Here is a 22,293-nt window from a genome sequence, read left to right on the forward strand (position 1 = left end):
CAATCAATCAAGTTATTAGATAAATGAAGTGGACAGACACACAGACGTATATCCCTGACAAGGAGCAAACGCCACGCTTGCAATTTTGTTCTTTGGTTCCTTCGTTTATTACGATGAGCCAGGGCGGAGGCACCCCGATACAACGAGCAAGTCTGTAAATGTACACGTACAGAAGTCTCATACAAACGCCAGCAATGCGAAAGAGCACAAAACAGTGCCCGTAGTATATGTACAAATGTGGCACGGGAAGGCCGCTGTTGTCGATCCTTTTGGCGATCGGCGCGCCCCTTCGCGTAAAGAGAGCGGAGCCATTGTGAATTCTGGAGGTTAATCGCAGTAAGAAAAGGCCTAACTGCGGTAATCGAACTTCAAAAAAGAAACCTGAAAGAGCAGTTTACGTTAACGAGCCGCGAGCACTTACGTAAACTGATCCTTTACACAACAATGGCGAGTGAGACGTGCATCGTCACCGCATTAAACTCACTGTGACACACTGTGCCTCACTTCAGTCAATAGGTAAACAAAAGAGCTCGATTCCATACATTCCATGTACAGTGGACAACACGTGCCAATGCGATTTTCAAAACCTGCAAAACGTGGTCTTTGTTTTTCTTTATATCGCAGCCTCTTCTACGTCCTCGTAGAGTAGCCTGCACAACCACGTTTTGGGCGAGAAATAGAGCAATTAAACAAAAAAAAACTAAGGACCCGCACAGCTTATCAGCACGGTAGCAAATACGGTAAGTACAACAATGCCCACCATGTCCTTTTGTTGATGGTAACAGCACGTCGGAATAAAGCTAAAGATCCACATATATGCAGTTCGGCAAGGTTGCTGACATAACAGATGCCGGCAACTAAGAAAACGTTCAAATACGCATAGTTGCCACAATGTATTCCTTCGTTGCACGTGAGCACATATGTGGCACAGTTTCATCTGCAGTTCATTCTATGTGATCAATTAAAATCGTTCATAACGCCGCGCTCATAGGAAAGTTTTGCTTATCTTTCTTTTACAGCGCAACCTCATCATAAAAACAGAGCTGGCGAATTTCGGAGCAGATCAAATTAGTTGAGATCTTACAATCAAAATATCCCGCTCCTTTTGCATGAACGTAACGTTTTGTGTTAATTGAAACAATTAAAGGTGAAGTGATCGAAACCATATGTTGAATAATATTGGCGACACAATTGTTTCCTATGTTCAAACATGGGTTCCTGTAGAGTGACTATCGTAAAAACGAATGCATTCCCTTTAGGCAGTGTGCCGAAGAGAGTTTTTTAGAGAAAAGAAGGGACAGTACTGCAGAAAATGTATGAGCGACAGATCTGGCTGAAAGGTTTCATTGAGAAGTTGCAACCCTGTTAGAATGAATACGGAGGAAGACATGTGAATCTTCATTGACGAAATCGCAATAGAAACGCTTAGTGTTTATTATCATGCTACCGCATTTCGAATGGTGTAAATATTATCTGGACAACCCATCTGTTCCTTGTATTCAGATGTCTGTTCCTCGCTCGAGATGTACACTTCTCGCAAAAAAAAAAAAAAGAAGGAAGAAATTTCGCCGTCCCGCAGTTCATTTTGACAAGTAAAACTGATCGTATCTTCAACTGGTCGTCCCTGCCCTCCGGCTCGGAGGTGAACGAATCCGGCATTGCTCGCAATCTGAGGCAAAGTACAAACGCTCGAGCAGAATGTCAAACTCGTTGCCGGAAGAATACCCGAACACGAAAAATCACGTGCTTACAGCGAAAATTCGTTTTCTAGTAGAAGCTGTGTCGAAGCCAAGCCGAAGCTTCCCACTCCCTCAAACAAAATGGCTGACGCACGGATGAAACAAGCAATCAACAAGGAAACACTGAGCTGGGCGAATTACTGGTCGTAGGCACGGCTTTCGGCGTCATCGACATCGTAGCTTTCGCCGCTGGTCTCCGGTAGGTTGACAAAAGAGATGGCATCAGCTTAGCGCCTAAACAGGCTCTATTTGACAGGCTGACACAGCTGCGCAGATACGAGACGATATTATCACTTGACGTGATGCTGCCATAACAACTACACTGAGGTGATCACCTAACCGGAAGTGCCCGCACTGCTCCGCCGAAAAGGCTCGAAGCAGCTCAGAGCACTCTGTGAGACAAGAGCGTGGTCGAAAAGAAGTACCCGACCACGAGATGAACGCTCCCTTTCAACCCGCGAAACACAATGACGCTCACGAGAGTGCTCTGGAGTACTCCGAAACGAATATGGCGTAAAGTGCTCTTTCCTCAGTAAGTCGCGAGTCTTTAGACATGTTCAAAACTGTGACGTCACACCGTCCGGAGCAGAATAATTGCATCATGCCTGTTCACTCCTTCTACGTAATATTGTCTAATTACGGATCCCTGAAATCGCTAAATTGGGCCTACATATTGGTGGCTTCCGAACTTTACTGATACAATGCAATTTGACGTATTACTATTCCTTATCTTTTCATGAGATACCTCACTGCTCAAACCTCGATCCATAATTCACCTTTACTTGAGAACAACGCGATCCTCCCTGTTATTTGCTTGAGGCAGCATTCAGCTCTTTGATGATGTATATATTTTTAAATGTCCACAAGTGAACAAAACGAATGCCATAGCAACGCGGCAAGAGAAACAAAATAGAAAGGAATAAAAAAGCAACACAGATTTTCTTGCACATAGTTCTCTTTCTCTCACTGGCTTTCCACGATCTCAGTTAAGCCTGGCCACGCTGAATTCCTTATCCCTCATCTGACGACATCCAGCAGCATCACGTACGCACATAAACACGTGTATAGGCACAAAGGAAACTGAAAACACCGACTGTCTCCGGCACGCTACTCAGACAGAAACACCAGACGCCATCGCATAACCATGCTGGACGCCATCGCAGAGGGAGAGGAGACGACGTGGCGTCAAACAAGTCACGCGGTACAATGGAACACAGACGGGCCGAGCGCGCACTGGTCGCGTTCGAACAACAAGAGAGCGCATGCGTTGAAGCCATAGGAACAGTTCACGGTGATCCACTCCGTCACGTGACGTCACGTCGTCATCATGGCCGCCACCGTCGTTGACACCATCTCTTCAGCGAGTGTAGCGTTGAGCGACGATGCGAAGGTGTCGTTGCCGACCATAGTGATGATACCGAAGTCTCTAGTGGCCCAGCTAGGAAAGCGGTAGAGGTCGAAGACGAGCGGCCCTATCGTGTGTATGGCGGCCAGTTGTACCAGCACGCATGCCACGTTCATGACGAACCCCATCTTCATCTGCGCAGAAGAAGGGAGCAATAACGATGATTTAGAAGCGCTACTTGTTAGCTTGTAGATCTTGACTTTTGCCCCGCCGCGGTGGTCTAGTGGCTAAGGTACTCGGCTGCTGACCCGCAGGCCGCAGGATCAAATCCCGGCTGCGGTGACTGCATTTTCGATGGAGACGGAAATGTTGTAGGCCCGTGTGCTCACATTTGGGGTGCACGTTAAAGAACCCCAGGTGGTCGAAATTTCGGGAGTCCTCCACTAAGGCGTCTCTCATACACATATGGTAGTCTTGGGATGTTAAACCCCACATATCAATCAATCTATCTATCTGTCAATCAATCAATCAAAGCTCTTTACTTTTCCTGGAGCCTTCGTTGCAACACAATCGCGATGAACCCTGGCAATAGAGATGCATTACAAAGAAAAACTGATTGTACAAAAGCTGGATGTGACTATGGTACGTCATTCTGTTGTGCCTAGTCCACGGGCAAAACCGCACTTGCTACAGAAATCAGCCATGCTTGATTGATATGTGGGGTTTAACGTCCCAAAACACCATATGATTATGAGAGACGCCGTAGTGGAGGGCTCCGGAGATTTCGACCACCTGGGGTTCTTTAACGTGCACCCAAATCTGAGCACACGGGCCTACAACATTTCTGCCTCCATCGGAAGTGCAGCCGCCACAGCCGGGATTCGATCCCGCGACCTGCGGGTCAGCTTCCGAGTAACTTAGCCACTAGACCACCGCGGCGGGGCTTCAAGCCAATCTTGGTAAAGGTTACAGATCACGCACGCGGAAAACCCGGCAACCACGGACGTGAGGAAGAATCAGCCATGCTCTACTCTCTACTGATCCACTAAAATGAAAGAAATGAAATACACGGGTGGCAAACAGTAAGCTAGACCGTGAACGAAACAAAAATAGTATGCGGTAACCCATATAAGGTGATACATGTGACGGCAATGAGATACATTCTGCTCTAATGGAAAGTATTAAAGCAGCATACGCTGAGTACATGAGACTTTCTGCACAGATATTTCGTATACTGAGCAGCAGGGTGCGCGATCTGTTAAGGTTGGAAATTCTGTAAAGGTGAAATAAGTTTTATTTGGTCCTGGGGAACCCTGATCAGACACCCCAATGGGCGATCAGCCACAGTTGTTGGCCACGCCAATACCACTACTGGAAGACCATAGCCCTCCATCTTTTCGCAGGCCTTCTGAACAGCCGAGAGCAGGACCGGGAGCTCGCAGCATTTAAGGGACTTCTGTCAGTCCTGTTGGTACGTCTCGCCATGCACTGCTAGAGCACGTGAGCGAATTCTCAATTCTCCATCCTACAGTTAGAAAATCGTGGGCTTACGCCTTAAGCGAGACAGGGACGAACATGCCTGCAGCATCCAGAGCGACAACTGCGGTCTGGTGAACTTGGAATGCAGAAAGAGATACACCCGCCTTGACAGTTGATAGGAGAACTACCTTGGTGAAAAGTGCCAAGTGGATCCCTGAAGCTCTCCAAAAACCCACCTCTGAAAACTTCGGACCATCGTGTCGCGTGACTTCTCGTGCATGAATATTGACAATTTCATCTATTTAAGGAACTAACTGTTGAATTAGCCCCTAAGCCAGCGTGGGCCTGGAACCAGTATTTATGTGTAAGACACCCCTTGAACTGAATAGCGGCAGCCATAGAGTTTCCTATATGTACACTAGAAGGAACTCTGGCGCTAGTGTCTATGGGAGCTGCAACGCATCGTGCTTCAGCGAGCATGGGAATAATGAGTAGTACATGGATTCGTCTGATCATCGTACTTTACCTTATTTTTGGCTTCGCGTGCCTCGAAGCTGCTTTGTCACGAAACTGCAATCGGCAAATGTTCGGCAGTTACGCTTCACCACCTTCACCTTTTAGGATCACCATTTCAAATCAGCTCACGAAGTTCATAACGGTTTGTTGTTTCATTCTAAACAAAACCAAAACACAGCAATAAACGAAGCCCAAAGTGCGATTCGGCGCCCGCAAGCACGAAGACCAGGCAAATCCGTGCACTACCCATCATTCCCGTGGTTGTTGAACGATCGCAGCACGAGAGTCCCCTCTAGTTAATTTTAGAAAACTCTATGGCGGCAGCCTCCCGCAGATCACTCCCGAGGAGAACACCCGGACGGCATCCATGAAGCCCTAAACATCTTCATGACGTTGAGGGTGCGTTCACGCTAGCTATCGCTATCTGCTTTCCGGCCACCTGTGTGAAACATGATAATAGCCTCACTGGCCATCTCTCTTGACGGAATAGAATGACTCGTCAATTTTTTATTGTGTCCATATTTTAGGGGCGAAGCTCCTCTTAGTCTAACCTTGTCAGGCGTCACGCGGTGCCGAGAGAAGAATAGACGCAAAAGAAGGCAAAAGAAATAGACGACCATTTCTGGTCTCATTTTCTTGATGGCGTTATTCTGCCGCTACTCTCCGCTACTTTCCGATTTGCTGCTTTGCACGCTGTGCCTGAGTGCCCGGAGAACAAGTGCCTCTCTCAGTCCCCTGGATAGTCGCCGTACGTGGCAGATCGTTGGTGGGGCATGGACGAAGCGGAGCAGCGGACGCTCTGAAGACCCTTGCGCTCGGCTTCCTTGGCTAACGTCTCGTCGGTGTTACCCGTGCCCCATCTGCATCCTCAAACGCAATCAGACGCATGCACGGACGTATGGACGGACGGACACTTTGCCACAATCATCATCATTCACTCCATGAATATCCTGTGATTTTTTTATTTGCTTTTACATTTATCATGTCGCCTTGTAAGAACCAGGTAGAAAAAAACGAGGAATACATATAGTTTGTGTGCTTTTTCTGTCCTAGTTTTTTTTTTTTCGCACTATTTTTCACCATATGTTCGACCGAATAGCCGACAGTTTCGCCCTATCTATGTCGTACGCTTTGACGCTATATCATACCTAGTCTCCATTGTAACGGTAATCCCCAGTACAGAGGATTCATAAGATGCAATCACGCGGAGAGATAACAGGAGGGCTCATACCAGACGACAGAAGGGTCTTGCGTGTCTAAGAACCCAACGTGTGCATGGACCTTGCAGGAGTGTTCACTTCGTGTTGCCACTTTTTTGACGAACTAAATAATGTATTGATTCTACTCATCAGCTAAAGCTTACTTAGATGTTGATGCTCTTTGCTTAAATGGCCCGCGCCATAGGCAGCTCGCGTATAACAAGCATCACAATGACCCCAGATTGCATACCATGTCTATGGTCCTTAGCCTTCCCATATCGCACAGGATGGCGTTGGCTCCAGTAGCGATCGGCAGCATGAATGCGAACAAGCAGCACGCTTTGACTGGCATCAGGAAGTACAGCGGGTGCACACGTGTCGCCACCGCCTGCAGGGAAAGAATGCACCGGCTGTGACGCAAAACCGGAATCACCTGGCTCTTTCTGTATCGTACTATATGTGAAGCATGAACTTTAAACAAACGACCATCGTTTGTATATATAGTAGTACGATAGACTATCCATACCATTTACGGTATACCGTCTGATAATAATAATAATAATAATAATAATAATAATGTCGGGCATTACAAAAACTGCTACCCTTGAACCTACTCTTCTAGAACTCTTACGAAAGAGAAGGTATTGATTGAAGAGTCCTTTCTTTTTTGTTGGACACGACCTAATGAAACCAAAAAACAATGAAGCTAAGGAAGACACAGGAATTAATACTTGCTTCATTGAGTGTAGTGTAGTATTTCTGACATAAATGGAAAGCTATAAAGTGGACGAAAAATCAATGTGCCCTAATTACTGTACGATGCGAATGCAAAACTATACCATCAATCAGTGTGTCGTAATTACCATATCCACATTCGAAACAAATAAGTGAATTCTTTATACATTTCCTAGCTTTATAGTTTGTTGGTTTTATTATATTATTAGAAGTGTAAAGTATGTATATTGCGCACTGAAAAAGCCGGCATAATTATAAGGCGGGGGAGAGCGGAATAACTTTGAAAATTCCCCCGAGGTTTTTTCAAGTGCTCCAAATCGAAGCACACGAGCATTTTTACATCTCGCCTTCGTCTGTTATACGGCTGTCACCACCGGCGCTCGAACCTGCGTCCTCGAGCAGCGCGGCACAGCTTCTCAGTCACTCAGCGACCACGGCAGGCTATGTGAAAGTTTGTACAAATGCTGCACCTACGCTCACAAAATGAGTTGTCGTTTACGAACTAAGCATAATCGCACTTCCTTACAATGTTTCGATTAACTGAGGCAAAAAGCTGCCGTGTTGCCTGGAAAGCAAGGAAGTGGCGCCGCTGCGCGTTGTCTCTTGTAAACGGTACGCTGTGTCAGCCGGCCTCCGAGCCTGTCGACAGCGCGAGACAGTGTTCCAGACGCTACACCAGGGAGCGCAATGGGTGCAATCGATCGCTTTCTGCCGTAAATATGGCGTTTTAACAGTCACCACGATGCGGTCCGTAGGCGCGCAGTACAATAACACACAGTGCTTGACGGTGCGTTGCGTAATGGCTGCGATGAAGAGCTTTTCTGTGTCGTACGGTACGCGTAGCCGTGAGTAAGAACTCGCATTCGCGGCCAGGTCAAAATATACAAATTCAAGCGAAGCGGAGTCAAATTAGCACACAAGTATTATTTCTATTTTAATGCAATGGCGCACGCCCGACGATAGCGAACGACAGTTAGTACTAACCAACATTAAATTACGCAAATGTTAGGCGAATAAATATGATAAGTTTCGCACAAGCACAGTCTGCATATATCATTCTTAAATTGATGTTGCAGTGTACTTTTTGCCATGATGTGGTAGTTTCTGCTGATGTCTGATGTCTTGCTTCGTACATTTAAAAAGTTGGGAGGAGAGAGGGAGGTGGATGTCGCTTTTAGCTTAGGAGAGCTTTTTTGTACTGTGCAGCACTTTATAGAACTTTTCCAATACCCCAGTTTAATTACATATATCTTTTCCTCTTAATACATATAAGGCCGAGACTGCTGCACCGCGCGGCGCACGAGTCTGCCCCACACAGAAACGGCTGCTGCGCCGCACGGAAGTGACGTGTTACATTTTCCGCTTAGGCGCTTTGTTTGAATAGTCGGGAGTGTCTAGCGGTACGTCTAGACATAACAATAAAAGCCGTTAAAATTATGTCCAAACGAAAAAGTTAACAAAATGTTATTTAGGTTTCGTGTGACAACAATACAAAACAGGCTTGTTTGTCACCTACAACCAATCGGCAGCTGTGGCGTAGTTGGTTAAAGCAACACATGAACTGGTGAGGTCGGTGGTTCAAGTCCCATTGCAGTTATCGATACTTTCTCTTTTCTTTTTTTGTTCACGGATGTTTTAACATTTGCGCCTCCTCATCAGCCCAACTTGCTGCTGGTGGTGGTCCCGTCCACAGGCCCTTTAATATTGGATCTTCGATGACGCTTGCAGGATTGACTATATTTATTATGATAAAGTGTTTTGCGAATTAGTGCTCTGAATCGGCGAAACGCAAAAAGCCACAAAAACTCGAATGCAGCTGACTGCATTGGTTTCTTTAGCACAGGTGCTAGGAATGTTGATTTCCACGGTTTATCAAAGTCTTGATGACAGAAAGGTGCACTGCAACGTAGTCTTGGGCAACTTTTTTATGTCGCTCAGTGTACCATCACCTGACGAGGTAACCGGCGGGCCGCTTTCTTTAAAAATACTGACGTGTCACCGCAATGTTCTCGGCGATCAGCACTTGATAAACAATGCCCAAGGGCAAGTGCCGACGGCGTTAGCCCATCTCACTACTTGTCTGCGTTGCTCAAAAACACGCGCGGCCTGTGACAGCACGGGAGCATTCACGTAGCAACGGATGAGAACGGCCGTACATGTTCGCACTCGACAAAACAGACGGCAATGCAGTAGCTCTGGCCTTCGGAGATCACAGGCTTCGCAAGAACATTACAATAAATTTGTTTCTATCCATCGTATGAACACTTCGCCGACGCACTGGGGTTTCATGCATGTGCGTCCAGTCAGTCACATGTGAACCGTGCGACAGCATTTATTTCATCGTCGACCTGGTCCTTCGCGACAAGCAAAACTCGGCAGCAAGAACACTTTCTCCTTTGACAACACCACGCTTGGCATAGCAATCTAGAAAATGCAGTACGTCCAACGACTGTAACCCGCACATCATACTGAGAAACTTTATGGCGCACATACTCAGATGAAGCTGCGGCGCGGTGGACGGCCGCGCTATCTCCAACCACCAGGTTCAACTAAGCATCCAGCAATCACATGAAGCAGCGACGACACTCCAGTCCTCCTTGGGAGTGGCCTAGGCCATGGCCACGATTTCATCGGAGTTTTCACCACCTAACACATCGCAGGCGGCTACTATCTCGCAGTGTTTACCTTTCGCAGCCGCAGTGCCCATGGCGCCCCCTGTATTCAAAATGCTTGTATTATGTATTTAAATAACAAACCTGAGCTAATTGACTCGTTAAACATCTTTTTAGTGAAAATTGTGTTGGTTTAACGCTATACGCACGAATAATTTACACATTTAACTAGCTTTAGGTAATAACTTTTTAAGTGACGTCACTTCCGTGCGGCGCAGGAGCCAGTTCTGTGTGGGGATGGCTGCTGCGCCGCGCGGCGCAGGAGACGCTGCCTACATATAATTATGTTTCTCTTTGGTGCTAATTTGTAACGGCGTCCCGATCGTAAACGATCCTGGACGATTTCTCACAGCAGAAGAAAAAAAAAAGCAACAGACGGTTGCTTGCAAGCTGTCCTGTTATAATTGAAAAGGTTCGTGCATGAGCAGCCCGAGCTTAACCGGAATCCACTAGTCGCTGTGATCGCTGGCTAGCGATGAGAGCCGCCGCGATACTTACCGCATAGCTGTATTCAAAGCAGATATCTAGTTACACGTAGATAACAACATATCACGCACGAACTATATTCAAATAATTAGTTAACCATGAAAACGTTGACATTCGGCGACGATCGTTTTCCACTTACCAGTTCACTGATGATGGGCGTGAGGATTCCGGTAACGACGTACGTGCTGACCACTTCGGTGAGAAAGCAGCCGCTGAAGCAGAGCAGCACCAGCACCAGGCCCGAGGGAAGGTCTCGAAGACCGTTCAGCGTATTTATCACAATGGCCGACAGGCCGGAACGCTGTAGAGGAAGGAAGGCACACAGAGCTGTTTAGTTTACACGGACAGGACGAGTCAGACGTCAACCTGAAACACAAAGTAACCACCACGTCTGGATGCACCCAACGGGCTTCAGTGAATCGTCAATGCCTTACAATGGAGTTGATTGAAACTCGTTTGACGCTGGCTCCGACAAGTCGACTTGGTCTAACTTCATCGCCTTCACCTAAGTGTGGCTAGTATAAGAAAGCGTTGGCCGTTGCTGTAAACATGCAAATCTAGCGAAAAAAAGTCACAGACTAATAAAAGCAATCAATAAGGTTCGAGGTTGCAAGTATATAAACCACATACTGTGTGAGTAGATGGGCGGTTAGGGTCCTTCATACCCGTTTCTATCAATTTACCTCTCTCTCTCGCTCTCTCTCTCTCTCTCTCTCTCTCTCTCTCTATATATATATATATATATATATATATATATATATATATATATATATATATATATATATATATATATATATATATATATATATATATATATATATATATATATATATATATACACACACACAAGGCAGTTACGTTTACAGTTAGGTGACAGTATGGCAACGCATTTCTCCACTGATAATTATCCGGCATTAAGGAAGGGAGAAGACAGAGTATTAGAAACAACGTAACCGTGAATACGTGCCTCACACTCACCGTAATAGATCAAGACCGCGAGGTGGTTAATCGAATAAGCGACCCCCCACGTCCCCCTTCACTTTACCGCACCGTTCTTCACGCTGTCACTGTAGGGCGTGACGACACGTGCACTACAATTTATTTTCGCAAAATGAAAACGCGTCTTGCCTTGTGGCAAATAAGCTTTGCGAAAGTATTGATTGCGGAAGATTTGCCATCCACGCGTCAGAGCTTCCCTGTCAAAAACAACACCTGAATACACGAAAACGTTCTATACGCTAAGAATTTTCGTAAGATAATATTTCAGCCAATCACAACGCTGGAGACATCATTATCGAAGGCGGCTGACCAATGGCAGGACGAAGTTACGAAAGAAACGTTTTGTGAATTCGGCCCCAGAAGCGGATGCGCGCCGTCACGAACTTCATTTTTACCCGATGCTTTGCTTCTACGAAATTCATATTTAATAAAAATTTCCGTCACAGTTTCGTAGTATACAAACGGCTGCTTGGGATGTGTGTTTCTCCTAGTCACGAATTATTTTTGGTTCCCAATTAGAAGAAACCATTCACGGTCTCGAAGATAACGAGCCAGAAAGCTTTACCTTATTGCACTCACTCGAAAGTGACCACCGATTTGTCTTATTTCACTGAATATTGTGATTCGAACTATACGGTTTAATAGGGCGTTCTACACACTTTTGAAAAACACCGACTTTCATTTCAGACGGGAGCTTGTTGCTCTAATCAAAATTAACAAGCGTTAAACGATTAGAAACACTCGAAAGCCCCGTTTTTTTTATTGCATCACTTCTTTCGTGAAAGCTCGGTGAAAGAACAACCACCTGTTTGAGAGTACCACGTGTTCGAAAGCATGTGCTCGAGAGTAGATGTAAGCATGGAATGCCCACCGACACATGATCGAAAGGATACTAAGCTGACATTTTACTCATGATTGTGTTTTTTTTTTCAGATTAAAGCATATTCCGTTTAAAACTGTGCATTAATATGATACACGAGGAGGGGAGCGGGATAAGCCATGTGCCTACCTGAGAAGCCTCGGCAATGGAGAGGCATCCACCGAAAAGTATGACGATGCCCCACGGCATTTTGGTGGAGAAGTCCTTGAATGAGACCAGTGGTTCGCTGCAGTGCAAGTTGCGCGGGTCTTTGGGCAGGACGAAGAGCAGGAAGCAGATGGCAAGTGCCGGACTGGAAGACTTGATTTTGCTACACAGACAAAAAAAGGAAATGTTGCCCCTTATTGTAGAAGTACCATTCAAATAGAGCATCCGCTCAGTAATATATTATTACCAATACATTGCGTTTACATTCCGAAGGCGATATGACTATGAGGTGAGCCGTAGGGGAGGACTTTGGAAATTTTGACCGTCTGGTGTGCTTCAGCGTGCACTGACATCGTACAGTACACGGGCTTCTATCATTTCGCCAGCACCGAACTGCAAGCGCCGAGGCCGGCATCGAATCCGTGATTTCATGGCCAGCAGTGCAACATCGTAATGACTAAACCACTGCGACGGACAGCACTTCCACAAGATATATAACAAAAACTGCTGCCATCCTAAGAATATCCACCCGGCGCCGGGCCAGAATAACAGTGCAGATGGCCCGGTACAAAAAAAATGGCAGTGGCTTAGCTCAGCTATGCCAGGATATACGTAGCGTTAGCAAAGGTTCAGCTTATTATTCTTAGCTTTCCAGATATCATGCTTACAGCTGTTCCAATGACACACACACACGGTATACGTATTATGTGGCACATGTATATTTCTTTTGCCGGGCAACTACTTCGGGATCCGATGAGTTAAACTTCTCCGCTCTACTGCACCGTTGAGCAGCATTTGCTCTCTACTTCTCCATGGCTATACCACAGTGGCAAACGCCAGTCAGAGGCGCTATCAAGCGGCTCCAGCGCAGTGTCAGATGGCGACTGCACAGGGAAGGCGCGCGCGTCGGCGTCCATGTGTCTACCAAGGCTAGACGGCACTCCTTTGGAAAGCGCACACCGGCGGCGGCGAGTCGCACGGCCGAGGCCGAGTGCGAGGGAGGTGCCGGCTCCAGTGCGTGACACCACTGATTGTCTGCGCAGCGCATCGAATTGCGCGCACACCGGCGGCGAGCCGCGCGCGGCGGCAGCGGAATATCATTGCGCATGCGCAGACCAGTGCCACGCGAAATTGACTCAGCGAGGCCAGTGTAGCTAACGCTACAAAATAAGTGGGGCCCTTCGCCCCACCCTCTTTCTTTCCCACTCTGCCATCTGGTCATGCTTGAGACTTGACGCTTTTTTAGATTCAGCTGCAAAAAACAAAACCCATATTTATTTTAAGCCTCTCCCGAGTGTTCAATGTCACCTGGGCGTCTTCTTTCTCACAGCACGCGAAATGTTTGTTACCGAAAAATGCGTCATAAGATCCGTGCTGCCCCGTGGATCTTTGAGCGTGGCAGCGGTGTTATGTGATCTCGAACAAGCTGCGCGCATCCGGTCGGCTCGGAGAAACATCATGTTCACCTGAGACGCCCGTGGTTGCTTGCGCCATGCCGGGTATTGCGTCAATGAAGTTCCAAAGAGAGCGTACATTGAAGACTCCCACCACAACACTCATGCGATTGCGGTGAGGGTCTGCTGGCGGTCAGATAGTGGATATATGTTGTAGATATTTCCTCTTCACAACCTTTATTAAGCGATGGTCATTTAAATTTTTCTATGCGGGTGTTTTTCTCTCTGGAGAATTGAAGTGTTGCTATTCATCACGAATTGTCTATGAATATTGCGAGGGAAAGATGCGCCAGCACGAAATCTATGAAACACAATAGACAAAGGTATAGGGTACAAGTTTGAGTATCCGTGCTATCCACTATCTGACCGCCAGCAGACCCTCGCCGCAATCGCGTGAGCGTTGTCGTGGGAGTTTTCAATCGAGAGAGAGAGAGAGAGGAAACTTTATTAGAACTTGCTTCAGATGGCGGCGCTGAGTCCCTGAACTCGGGCGGCATCTTCAGCCTGCCGGACAGCCCAGAGCTGGTCGTTGAGCTCCGAGCTTCTGAGCGCCGCCTCCCAGCGGCGGCGTCGCCGGCGGAGAAGGTCCCCCGCGGCTCCCGCAGACGGGACGGCGGCGGGAACGAGTGAGCTCGAGGCTTCCTGTTGCCTGGTATTGGCAGCCGCCATAGGCGCATCGCGAACGGCGGCCGTTTCTCGACCATTGTTACCGGCGCATTCCCAGAGCATGTGGCGCAGCGTTGCTCTGTGCCCGCATGCTTTACATAGATCGGTAATGCGTAAGTGCGGGTAGCAGTGGCGTAAGACGACCGGGCTGGGGTAAGAGTGGGTTTGTAGTAAGCGATAGCTTACGGCATCGTGTCTGTTTAATTTGTCATGCGGTGGCGGGAACTTGCGCCTTTCCAGTCTGTAGTGTTGCGTAATATCTCGGAACGTGATGAGACGATCACCCCACGACCATTGTGGTCTGTGTTGCCACGACCATTGTTTTCAATCGAACATCTTTTTTTTAACATCATTTACGCAACACTCGGCATGGCACATGCAACCACGGGCGTCTCAGGTGAACATGTTTCTCCGAGCCGGCCGGATGCGCGCAGCTTGTTCGAGATCACATAACACCAATTCCACGCTCAAAAATCCACGAGGCAGCACGGATCTTATGACGCAGTGGTCGGTTAAAAAAATTTCGTGTGCTGTAAGAAAGAAGACACCCAGGCGATATTGAACACTCCAGAGAGGCTTAAAATAAATATGGGTTGTGTTCTTTGCAACTATATTCTAAAAGCATCAAGTCTCAAGCATGAGCAGGTGACGAACTGGGAAACAAAAGGGTCGGGGCGAAGGGCCCCCCTCATTTTTTTGAACCGAGTCCTCTGCACTGTTAATCCATCCCTGCACGTGGTGTTGAAGACAACACCAGGTGTCAAATCGCCGGCTTCAGCAACGCCACGCGTTTTGAGAATTTTGGGGCCGAAGCTCCCTATGTCGTGGGTCGTGCGTCCGCGATGTATTTAGTAGTCGTCGTAGTAGTAGGCAGCCACTTCTACGACCGGACTAGAGGAGCGGCACGCGCGCATCTTTTTCCATTGAGGAGAGAACCCGCGCACATTAAACAAGAGTTGTTTTTTTTTTTTGATGAAATAACTTGCAGAGATAAGTATTGTTGACTTAATCTATAATAAAATTTGCCTTGAAGTTGATGCATACAAAAAAAAACTAGTAATCTGAAGGACGCACTTTGAGCTCTATCTGACCAGAAAGCGTTGCCACGTTAAACTCGCCGAGCGTAATCTCCTTGGTTTTGGAAAGGTTTAGCGAGGGTTGGGCGGCAGTGCCATGAATATAGTGAACTAGTATATAGCCATGAACTAGAGGTGGTGAAGGTGGGAAGTAGGCACGAAGCGCAGGCCGCAAGAAAGTGCGCGAGTGCGACCTCCCATTTAGTCCTTGGAATGTCCGCTGGACGCCGGTACTTCTAAATGCTGAATGTATGATGAAAAGATGCAAGATGGCGGTACTTGAAGTGTTCAATAGAAGGACGGACGGATCAATGGACGGACAGACAGACAGATGCACGGATGGACGCATGGATAGAGGGACGGTCACGCGGACGAACGCAGAGACGCACGAACGGACAAACGGATGGACGTAGGGACGGTCGCACAGATGGACGCACGGATGGACGGAAGCAGGAACAAACGGACAGACGGACGCTTCACCCCACTCATCACCATGCACTCCGTGGATATGCTGTGGTTTTTGTTTTTTTTTAATCACTTCAAGCTTCCGCTGAACTTCAACCTCGCAAAAGTGCGTTTAACAGCAAAATGAATTTCACTTTGCAATGATAGTTCGCCAAACATATGATGACCATGTCGGCACATATCGGCAGTCTAATGCCTCCCTTCCACCACGCTTCACTTCCGCCACGGTGGTGAAGCGGTTACGGTGCCCCGCTGTTGAGCCGAAAGACACGGCTTCGATACCGGCCGCGGCGGCCGCATTTCGGTAGAGACGAAACGGTATAGGCCCATCTACTGTGCGATGTTAGTGCACGTTAAAATACACCAGAACGTCGAAATTTCCAGAGCCCTCCACTACAGCATTTCTCATAACCATAAGATGGTTTTGGAGCGTAAAGCCCCATATTATTATTATTATTATTATTATTATTATTATTATTATTATTATTATTATTATTATTATTATTATTCTTATTGCGTCCCTTAGAGGGCCACTCACCAGGCCCCATATTGAATTTTAGTTAGATAGTGGAAGTTGTTGTGTGTCCGATGAGGAACGTTTTGCCACAAAAATTTTTCGAAACGGTTCTTTACGAGCGGAGAAAACAGGTTTTTTGAAGCGGCGCTAAAGGAGGCTGAGAGAAGGCGAGCTTGAAACCCTTGCCGCTCCTCCGCGTACGTTGCCTTCGCAAGCCAAATCTCTTCCCCAACCTCTCCGGCATCCGACCAAGAGGTGCCGTGCGCATGACGTGCCCGAACAAGCCAAGCCCGAGTGCACCCGAGTGGCGTTGCTTTGTTGACCAGCGTTATATTGTGGTCTTTTGTGCTTCTCAGACAGAAGAGTCAGCCCCCAGCCTTCATTTTAGGGACATTTTGACTACCTTCAACGATATAACGAAGCATTATCAATTAGTCCGTAGGTCCTTTCCGTTGCCACACGAAAAGTTGCCTAGGACACAGGCAATCTCTCTTCGCATGCTTTAGACGGGAACATAACCTAGCCTCCTAACCTATAGCCATTACTCCGATATTTCAGAACTTTGTCCGGACTGCCAGTATCAAACAGATTTTAACCACATACTCTGGAGTTGCCCCTCTTTACAAAGAAAAAAGTGAAGAATTTTCTGAAAACTTTCATTTAATGCTCACGAGTCCGGTTCTCATACAACAACTGAAGGCTGTCCAGAAGACCCACGATGTGGCGGTGAGTCTGGGCCTCCCCGTCCCAACGTGGGAGCGGCCCGCGATCCTACCCCTATAAAACGGGGGTGGAATCGTTCAGGACCCCAATGAAAGTTTTTCATCCATCATCCATCCATCTGCCTGTTTCTGCGGCATTGTTTAGGAACGCTGACTTAGACGCGGTAGAGTAGATGAGCACAATGAGTGCGCGAACGCGTAGGAGCGTTCCACGGCGGTCGTCTGCTCGATGGGCTGACCGCTGGGACACAAACGCATGCGAAACGCTCGCACATTAGCCCTACATCTCGTAGCAACTCACGGGAAAAATGTAAAAAAAAACGCGCACAATTTTTTATTGCCTCTCATTATTTATTTCAAGTTTTATTCATCTCTTAAAGAAACAAATACATAAACTACGCATGTTGTGTTAAATCATTTTTACCATGTCACGTGGTATACTGTTAACAACGTCAGAGCAGAGTCGTCTACGTAGAGGACCAAGGTCACCGCATTACCGTGTACGTAGGGCCATTCCTACGCCCACGTCATGCCCTCATTCTCTAGGTGGTGGTGAAAACATTTAATAACCATTAAATGGTTACAGAGAGGTGATAGGGTTGGGGCCTTATTGGCCTCCTACCCTCACAGCACTAGGTGGAACCCCTATTCCGGGGCTCCATTGGCAAGCAACGCCGCCCGCGCACGTTGAACCAGAGCCTCTTGGGCCTTCAGGTCTTGACAGCCGAGCAGGGCCACCTCCCAGTCCTCTCTCGTGGGATTGGGGTTGGGGGGGATAGATGGATTAGACTGGCACGCCCAGACGATGTGAAAGGTGTCAGCCACCTCACCACAGAACTGGCACGTGCCATCAAAGGATGAATTGAAATGTTTTAGCACCGCCGGGCACAGTACAGTATTGGTAAACAGTTTTAAAAGGAGGCGCTCGTCAGCGCGATGCAGTCCCTTACAAGGGTCTGGATAGCGCCGGTGCTCCTCCTTGTAGTAATTGGTAATATCTTTGAATGAAAGGGCCGAATTGTCTGATTGCGAGTAGCCTTCCAAAGACAGGGAGATAGCCCGGGAAGAGAGTGCGCGGGCGGCCTGATCGGCCTGTTCGTTACCCCTGAGTCCTTGGTGACCGGGTGCCCAAACCAGATTTCGCGGAGTTGGATTAACGTATCGGCAGCTAGGTTCCAGTATGCGCTGAGCAAGCGGTGAAGCCCACCCTAGCTGATAGTTCCGACAGGCCCCTCGTGAGTCGGTGATGATATGTTTAGAAGAGGGATAGGTGAGAGCCAGAGCGATGGCAACCTCCTCCGCGTGTGTTGCGCTGTAGGCTTTGAAAGTGAGCCCGTTTACGGTGTTTGCGTTGTGTATGACTGCGGCAGTATACCACCCCCCATGGTGCGGGCCGGCAACGTCCACGTAGCACACGTGTTCCTCTTGACCAAAGTGTCGCTGCAACGCTTCCGCGCGCGCCTGGCGGCGACCACTGTGGTTTTCTTTGGACATGTTGCGGGGAAGGGGTCGGACCCGGAGGGCGCGTCTCCAAGGTTCTGGCACTCTCACCCTTTCCTCAATATAGTAATCGTGTTTGATGTGTATTCGGTCCAAGAGGCAGCGACCGGAATGGGTCTGTGCAAGGCGCGTGTATTGGTTAACGAGGTGGGCTTCTCGAAGTTCCCGGTAGGTATTCACCACGCCTAGGGCCAGAAGTCTCTGGTTGGACGTGGTGATAGGGAGGTCGAGAGCCCGCTTGATAACTTTACGGTGGATGACCTCGAGTTGATCATCCTCGTGTTTGCGTAGGTGCAAGTAGGGAGTCGAGTAGAGTATTCTACTCGTTACGAAAGCATGGGCAAGCCGCATTGCATCCCTGCTACGTAATCCGCCCCGCTTGTTGGAGACCCGGCGGACCATACGGCCCACCTGGTCTCCCACCGTGCGAAGTTTGGCTATTGTGGTGTCGGCCTTGCGTTGGTGGTGTATGAAGAGGCCAAGGACGCGGATCTCCTTGGCCTCACGGATCGGTCCCGAGGGAAGACTGATATGGAGCTGAGTTGTGTCCTGAGGGGAGGGACGTACGTGCACAAATTCTGACTTAGCCGGGGCACACTGGAGTCCGCAGTAGGTTGCGTAGTCGTCGACTACAGTCGCTGCTGCTTGCAGGCATGACTCCATGTGACCCAGGTTACCTTGCGTGGCCCATATCGTGATATCATCCGCGTAAAGAGCGTGATGTATCCCTGGTAAAGAAGCCAATTTGGAGGGAAGATGAAGCATGGCTATATTAAATAGGAGAGGAGAGAGGACCGCGCCTTGAGGAGTTCCCCTCGAGCCGATGACGTAAGGCCCATGTTCCTCATCTTGTATGCGTATGTAGGCTCGACGGTCTGTAAGAAACTGTCTAACATAATTGAATGTTTTATAACCACAGTTGGTCTGACTGAGGTGGTCAAGGATTACCTCATGCTTCACGTTGTCGAATGCTCCTTTAAGATCCAAGGCCAGGACTACCTTGTCATTGTGGGGGCATTCAACAGGATCTAATATGTCATGGTGGAGCTGTAGAAGTATATCCTGGGCTGACTTCTGAGGGCGGAATCCAAACATGGTGTCCGCAAAAGTGTGCTGTGTTTCTAGAAACTCGGAGAGTCTGTCGCGCACCATCGTTTCCATCAGCTTGCCGACACAAGACGTGAGGGAGATGGGGCGAAGGTTCTCCACGTCAATAGGTTTACCTGCCTTCGGGATGAAGGTCACGAGAGCTGATTTCCATTCAAGAGGGAGAGGAGTTTCTCCGTCCCAAATGCTATTGATGTATTTGAGGAGCGTGGCGTAGGCTGCGTCGGGAAGATTGGCCAACAGTTTGACCGTAACCTGGTCACGCCCTGGTGCAGTGCCACGCTTCATCTTGCGTAAGGCCGCCTGGAGGTCGTGGAGCTGGAACGGGGTGTCCAACTGCGTGTTCTTTTTGCCTGCGTAGGAGTATGCGGCCGTCCGGGGGTCCTTGGTGGTGCACAGGTATCGGTCCCTGAGCGTGTTTGCCAGCTGTGTTGTCGTTCCTGTAAAGTTGTGCATGACCTTATGTAAGTGACGTTGAGTTTCCGTGCGTGTTTGTGTTGGATCGATGAGAGCGCGAAACAGGCGCCACGTGTTGCGACCAGACATCTGGCGTGCAGCCGTGTTGCACCTGTCCACCCAGTTAGTGTCGGCTAGCTGAGCAGCATATTCCGCAGCTTGCTCCGTGAGTTCTAGGATGCGTTTCTTGAGGCGTCTGTTATGTTTCTGTTTTTTCCATCGTTTGGTGAGGCTGCGGCGGGCCTGCCAAAGATGGAGGAGGTGGTTGTCCACGTCCGTTTGAGTTTCCGTGAGCTGTATCAGCTGTTCGTGTTGTTTCAGTGTAGACGTCAGTGATTTAGACCAGGTGTCGTATCCCGACTGGAGAGGGTCTACAATAGGTAGAGTGGTGCGGAAAGTTGTCCAGTCTGGGATACGAGCTTGTGTAAGTGGGCGTTTTAAGGGACGCATGTACACAGTTGTGTTTAATACACAATGATCACTACCGAGAGTGTCCTGTGTGTTCAGCCAGTCGGCATGGCGTATGTTGCGTGTAATTGTGAGGTCCGGGCAAGTATCTCGTTGAACTGAGTTGCCTACACGTGTTGGGCTGGCGGGATCAGTGTGGAGGGTGAGTCCAAGTGTAGAAAGAAGTTCCGCAAGCTTCCTTCCACGCGTGTCCTCTCGTGGGTAACCCCATAACCTGCTTGGGGCATTGAAGTCGCCGACGATCAGGAGGGGGTCCCGTCCTGCCACCTGCATAGCTTGTGTGAAAGTTTCGCTGAACGTGACGTTCTTAAGCTTTGGGGGACAGTAAATGTTTAAAATATGAACAGGCGGGTCAGATCGCCTTATAGGCAGCACCGACACCATTGTGTATGGGAAAGGCGGTGTTGTGGGGAGTGTGACTTCCTGGGCGGTATATTGCTTGTGAACAAGTATACATGTCTCCGGGTTGTGTTGAAATGTAGTGTAATTTGTGAGTTTGACGTCCGAGCCGGGTTCCTGAAGGGCAACCACGGCAACAAGGAACTCAAAGGTCTCAAGATAGAGGCGGAAATGAGCCCGCTTCTTGTGGTTCTTGAGACCTCTGCAGTTCCACTGTGTTAGTAACAACGGCTGAGTTGCTCTGGCTCGCGACCTAGGGTTGGAGGCCATGTTCGGAGATAGAGGGCGGGGTTGCGTTGTTAAGATTACTCAGTTCACCAGCACCCTGTGCTGACGTACTGGAGTCTTCAGAAAAGTCCGACTCATCTGGAGTCACTCTGTTAAATTTTGAGGGGCGATTAACGTCCCTAATTGGCCCTACGCGCTTGAGGACGCGTGGATTGTCTTGTATCCACTTTTGGATAATGTGAGTTACTGTTTGTGTCACCTGTGCGATGACAGTCTCCATATGACGCGCGATGGTGTCGTGGATAATTTTGGGGAGGTCGGCCAATTGTGTTTCTATTGCATTCACCTGGGTCTCCAGGGCCACGACGCGACTCTCTACAGTAGTAGGAATCTCCCTGTCTGTTATATTTTCCTCTTCGTCGCTCAACGAGGGTTTAGTAGTGAGATTGGTTTTGAGCGAGTCAAGTTCGCTGGCTAGTTTTTCATTCTGAGATCGCAAAAGGGCGAGCTCATGCCTGAGTTTTTGTGTTTCGGTAGTGCTTGTGGCAGAAGGAGGTGGAGAGGAGGCGACCTCCACCCAACTGCCCACCTTGGGTTGGTTGCGTGCAGCGTTGCCAGATGGAGCGCCGAGAGCTGGAGATTCCGCCGCGCCAGGTGGTAGCGTTGCCGTTGCTGCTTTGCCAGGAATTGGCACTTTGCCAGTTGACCGGTGCTTTGGTTTTGTTGGGGTCCCCGATGTCCTGGACCCTGGTTGCTGAAGCCTGATGAATTTTTCAGTGCATTCGCGGGAGCTGGTGAGGTGCGGACCCCCGCAAACTATGCACGTTGGGTTGCATTCGTGGGGGGCCATCCCCTCAGGACCAGCGCCCACGTTTTGGCCACAAAGGCTGCATCTTTCGGTGACCGGGTTGGGACAGATATCCGCCCGGTGCCCCAGTGCACCACAGCGGTAGCACGCTGGCACTGTCTTCTTGTACTCCCTGACGGGAGTCAGTTCTGCGTTATAGTGGACGAAACGCGGAACCTTCCTTCCCGCGA

The 22,293-nt window shown here is 48.6% G+C and overlaps 1 protein-coding gene across 3 annotated transcripts in view; it reads right to left on the reverse strand.

The window, feature by feature from the left end:
• Positions 1-2,676: 2,676 nt before the first annotated feature.
• LOC119173491 (solute carrier family 13 member 2-like) overlaps positions 2,677-22,293 on the reverse strand; it is a 98,784-nt gene continuing 79,167 nt past the window's right edge. For all 3 annotated transcript variants that reach the window (XM_075889835.1, XM_075889834.1, XM_075889833.1), the window contains exons 10-13: positions 12,180-12,360; positions 10,311-10,472; positions 6,529-6,666; positions 2,677-3,278 (exon numbers count right to left, since the gene is read on the reverse strand). In XM_075889835.1, coding sequence (XP_075745950.1) covers positions 3,054-3,278; positions 6,529-6,666; positions 10,311-10,472; positions 12,180-12,360 — 706 coding nt within the window. In that variant the 3' untranslated portion in view covers positions 2,677-3,053. The remainder of the gene's footprint in view (positions 3,279-6,528; positions 6,667-10,310; positions 10,473-12,179; positions 12,361-22,293) is intronic.

This window comes from Rhipicephalus microplus, chromosome 3 (assembly GCF_043290135.1).
Source record: "Rhipicephalus microplus isolate Deutch F79 chromosome 3, USDA_Rmic, whole genome shotgun sequence".
Classification (NCBI taxonomy): Eukaryota; Metazoa; Arthropoda; class Arachnida; order Ixodida; family Ixodidae; genus Rhipicephalus; species Rhipicephalus microplus.